At 41.6% G+C, this 5089-nt stretch overlaps 1 protein-coding gene across 2 annotated transcripts in view; it reads left to right on the top strand.

Moving 5' to 3' along the window:
- The window catches only part of LDHAL6A (lactate dehydrogenase A-like 6A), a 26877-nt gene that overhangs the window by 7563 nt on the left and 14225 nt on the right, over positions 1 to 5089 (top strand). Inside the window, exons 3-4 of one of the 2 annotated variants that reach the window (XM_011992913.1) lie at positions 1272 to 1389; positions 2859 to 3032. In XM_011992913.1, the coding sequence (XP_011848303.1) occupies positions 1272 to 1389; positions 2859 to 3032 (292 nt within the window). The remainder of the gene's footprint in view (positions 1 to 1271; positions 1390 to 2858; positions 3033 to 5089) is intronic. The other variant, XM_011992914.1, reaches the window with a different exon arrangement.

Raw genomic sequence — 5089 nt, 5'->3', positions numbered from 1 at the left:
GGCGTGGTGGCGGGCGCCTGTAGTCCCAGCTACTCGGAGGCTGAGGCGGGAGAATGGCGTGAACCCGGGAGGTGGAGCTTGCAGTGAGCCGAGATCGCGCCACTGCACTCCAGCCTGGGCGACACAGCGAGACTCGGTCTCAAAAAAAAAAAAAAAAAAAAGAAAAAAGAAAAGATACATACATGGAGAAGTCACACTAGTTTCCATCCAACCTTTCCTTAGCATCCACTTTAGGCAACTATTTGAATCAGTTTCTTGTATTTCTAGTGTTTTGTTTTTTTTTAAATAGAACTATATTTTCTCTCCTTTCTTACATATAAAGTAGCATCATATAAATTATAGTACGAATTGGTTTCTGCAGGTAGTAACTGTCTGACTATAGAACTAAAATATTTTTGAGTTGGAAGGAGCCTTATATTTTAATCCATTTGCTGTGGTTTAAATGTTTGTCCCCTCTGGAACTCATGTTTAAATTTAATCCTCCATGTGGCAGTATGGAGAGGTGGGGCCTTTAAGAGTCGACTGGGTCATGAGGGTTCTGCCATGGATTAATCTATGGATGAATGGGTTATCAGGGGAGTGGGAATGGTAGCTTTACAAGAAGAGGAAGAGAGACCTGAATTTAGCAATCTCAGCCTCCTTGCCATGTGATGCCTTGCACTGCCTTGGGACTCTGCAGAGTCTCCTCCAGCAAGAAAGCCCTCACCAGATGCCGGCCCCTTGGCCTTGGACTTCTCAGCCTCCATAACTGTAAGAAATAAATTCCTTTTCTTTATAAAGTACTCAGTTTCATACATTCTGTTATAAGGAGCAGGAAATGGACTAAGATACCATTTATTCAAAAAACTTTGAGCTCCTCTGTGCCAGGTGGATGATAAGTAAACACCAGATGGCTGGAGATGAATGACTTCCTTTTCTCAAGAAGCCCGTGGTCTGGTGAGAAATTCCTTCAGCAGAAGCCCTACTTTATCACTCTGCAGCCTCGGCTGAAATGGGAAATGGGGCTGCTGACTACTTTCAGAGATTGTTCTATTTACTACGCAGTTTCTGTTTTTGTTTTCCTAATGATGAGCTGAAACGTTCCTCTTTGTAACTTGTATTTTTTCTGGTTTAGACTTTTATATCATGATGAAATGATGAGATCATTTATTATGTTTCCTTTGATTTTGATAATTCACAAGCTAGACATAGATCACCAATATAAGAATTTTCTTTCATTCTCCAGTTAATCAAGAGATACACTCACCCATTTGACTAATAATGTTTTTTAGGGTTTGAGTGATGAACTTGTCCTTGTGGATGCTGATGAAGGCAAACTGAAGGGTGAGACAATGGATCTTCAACATGGCAGCCCTTTTATGAAAATGCCAAATATTGTCTCCAGCAAAGGTTAATGTCATAGTTAAATACTATAAATATTCTAATATACATGAACAAATATCCAAGAAAATCATCTTTATTTCTTTTGACCTCCGCAGTTTTTACAGATAAGGCTGGTTGCTCCCTACTCTGTGCTCTCATAACATGTTCAGATCCTTAGGTTATACTTTGCAAGGTTTCCCACAGCACCAGACTGAGTTCCTTGTGAGCAGCAGTAATAGCAGTTACCATGACAGCTGCAATGAACTGATTGCCTAACTGTGTGTGAGACATTGACCTAAGCACAACTCTATTTAAGAGATGATGTACCTCTGAACTAAGGTTAATTAAAAGTGATAGGACTGGGCGTGGTGGCTCACGCCTGTAATCCCAGCACTTTGGGAGGCCAAGGAGGGCGGATCACCTGAGGTTGGGAGTTTGAGACCAGCCTGACCAACATAGAGAAACCCTGTCTCTATTAAAAATACAAAAATTAGCCGGGCATGGTGGTGCATGCCTGTAACCCCAGCTACTCGGGAGGCTGAGACAGGAGAATCGCTTGAACCCAGGAGGCAGAGGTTGTGGTGAGCCAAGATCACGCCATTGCACTCTAGCCTGGGCAACAAGAGTGAAACTCTGTCTCAAAAAAAAAAAAAAAGTGATGGAGTAGGGATTTGAACTCAGTTCTGTTTGAGTCCAAAGCCTAAGCTCTTCACTACTGTACTTTATTCACTTGGCACCTGGGAGATAATTATTTGAACAAATGAATGAACCAACAATTCCCTATTCAAAGGTCTGTTCACACCACATCTATCTCTCAATATTCTTGCCAGACTAATCCATATTTTGACCTCTTTGTCTAAATAATACAAAAGGTATTTTAGGAGATGAGGTGTTTTTTTGAGACAGTGTCTTGCTATGTTGGCCCAGGCTGGACTTGGACTTCTGGGCTCAAGTGATCCTCTTGGTCTCAGCCTCCAAGTAACTGGGACTACAGGTGCACTACTGCACCCAACTTAGGAGGTTTTTGTTTTTGGAAATGGAGTCTTGCTCTGTCACCCAGGTTGGAGTGTTGTGGTGTGATCTTGGCTCATTGTGACCTCTGCCTCAGTCTCTCTTGTAGCTGGGACTACAGGCACCCGCCACTGTGCCTGGCTAATTTTTGTATTTTTAGTAGAGATGGGGTTTTGCCACATTGGCCAGTCTGGTCTTGAACTCCTAACTTCAAGTGATTGACCCACCTCAGCCTCCCAAAGTGCTGGGATTACAGGCGTGAGCCACTGCGCATGACTTAGGTTTTTTTTTTTTATTAAAAAAAAATGTACAAGGGAAACTTAGTGCTAATTTCCTGAAATTAAAAAGTAGTCTGGGCATACCAGAACATTTAAGGGAACCTGCTCTTTGGTAAACATAGTGTGGTGATTGAAGTGAACAGGAAGTATACTTAAATGCCAGATGTTTTCTTTCATAATCGATTGTTTCTTCTAATCTTTCCCCAGATTACTTGGTCACTGCAAACTCCAATCTAGTGATTATCACAGCAGGTGCACGCCAGAAAAAAGGAGAAACACGCCTTGATTTAGTCCAGCGAAATGTGTCCATCTTTAAATTAATGATTCCCAATATTACCCAATATAGCCCTCACTGCAAACTGCTTATTGTTACTAATCCAGGTCAGTTTTGTTGTTTTACATTTTCAACTTTTCAATTCGGGAGTACACTGTATAGGTTCATTACATGGGTATACTGCGTGATGATGAGGTTTGGGGTAGGACTGCTCCTGCCACCCAGGTAGTGAGCGAAGTACCTAATAGTTTTTCAGCCCTTGCCGTCCTCACTCCCTCCCTGTCTAGTAGTCTCCAGTGTCACTTGTTCCCATCTTTAGGTCCATGTGCACCCACATATTTAGCTCCCACTTATATGTGAGAACATGTGGTATTTGGTTTTCTGTTGTTGCATTAATTAGCTTAGAATAACGGCCTCCAGCCGCATCCACGTTGCTGCAAAGGACATGATTTTGTTTCTTATGGCTGCATAGGTCAGCTTTATTTTCACTGTTCAGTGAAGGAGTTTTTGGGGGTGGGTTTAGTAACTTTGAAGAGAAAAAGAATTTAATGAGTATTAAATCGTAAACTACCAATATAATTCCAGAATCTCTGTTTTGTTAGTGTAATATGTACTTTGCACAGTTGTAATCAGTATATATACTATAATGACTTTAAAAAAATACTAGTGTGAGGCCAGGTGCAGTGGCTCACACCTATATGCCTATAATCCCAACACTTTGGGAGCCCAAGGTGGGTGAAGCGCTTGAATCCAGGAGTTTGAGAACAGCCTGGGCAACATGACAAAACTCCATCTCTACAAAAAAAAATACAAAAATTATCAGGGCATGGTGGAGCATGCCTGTAGTCCCAGCTACTTGGGAGGCTGAGGTGGGAGGATTGCTTCAGCCAGGGAGGTCAAGGCTGCAGTGAGCCATGATTGCGCCACTGTACTCCAGCCTGGGTGACAGAGTGAGACCCTGTCTCCAAAAAAAAAAAAAAAATTGTGGTGTGTATGGGAAGATAATATGCTTAATCATATGAGTTCAAGATTTATATTCTAAAGGCTGAGGTTTGCTTTCCACATTACTGTTTGAGAAGTGAAAGCAGGGCTATAGTTCCTGCCTGACTCTCCAGAATTGTACTAGACTCCTCACTGGTGCATGTACAAGGTGGACAAACGCAAAATAGACTTTGGAGATAACATGTGCAGGACTGCTGATAGATTGTGTGTAGTGAGGGAAAGGGAGGAATAAAAAATAACTTCTAGATTTTTCCTTTAAGTAACTGAACGCGAATGGTAGTTTCATTTAACTGGGTTGGTAAATTTACCGATCGGGTGGGAGTCAGTGAGGGAAGGAGATGGGGATGTTAAATATAGAGGAGAAAAATCAAGATACCTGAAATGATCAGAGGAAATGTCAAACAGCTAGAGATTATGAGTCTGGAGCTTAGTAGTTTAGGGATATTCAAATTACTGTATTCTAAAATCATTTGGAATAGTTTTTCTCTGTGCGACCAAAACTGAGTTGAGTGCATGATTAAGGTTATTCATTTTAATTTCGATGCTGAAGAACTATTTAACTTTTGTTTCACAGTTTTATAAAATATTCACATGGCTCCAACATCAATTCTAGAGAACAGGAATTATTCAAAGTCTCCAGCTTCTGTCCCTGTGCCCTTTCCCCTATAGCCTCCATCCCTTTATAGGTAACCATTTACATTTTTTATGGTTTACAGCTTTTTGTTACTACATATGTTTTTCTCCATCTTCTTTCATTTTTAACTTAATATATCACGAAGCTCACTCCATAGTAGTATTTATAAATATGTTGATTACTGTAGCTTTGTGGTAAGTTTTGAAATCAGGATGTGTTAAGTCCTCTGACTGTTCTTTAAGATTATTTTGGGCCAGGCATGCTGGCTCACACCTGTAATCCCAGCACTTTGGTTATGGGTTTTTTGTTTGTTTGTTTTAGACGGAGTCTCGCTTTGTTGCCAGGCTGGAGTGCAGTGGCACCATCCCCGCTCACCACAACCTCCATCTCCTGGGTTCAAGCGATCCTCGTGCCTCAGCCCCCAGAGTAGCTGGGATAACAGGCACACGCCACTACTGCCCGGCTAATTTTTGTATTTTTTGTAGAGACGGGGTTTCATCATGTTGGCCAGGCTGATCTCGAACTCCT

Source organism: Mandrillus leucophaeus, unplaced genomic scaffold, assembly GCF_000951045.1.
Source record: "Mandrillus leucophaeus isolate KB7577 unplaced genomic scaffold, Mleu.le_1.0 Scaffold420, whole genome shotgun sequence".
Taxonomy (NCBI): Eukaryota; Metazoa; Chordata; class Mammalia; order Primates; family Cercopithecidae; genus Mandrillus; species Mandrillus leucophaeus.
The sequence above is the reverse complement of the archived record's forward strand: the minus strand, read 5'-3'. Positions and strand labels throughout refer to the sequence as shown.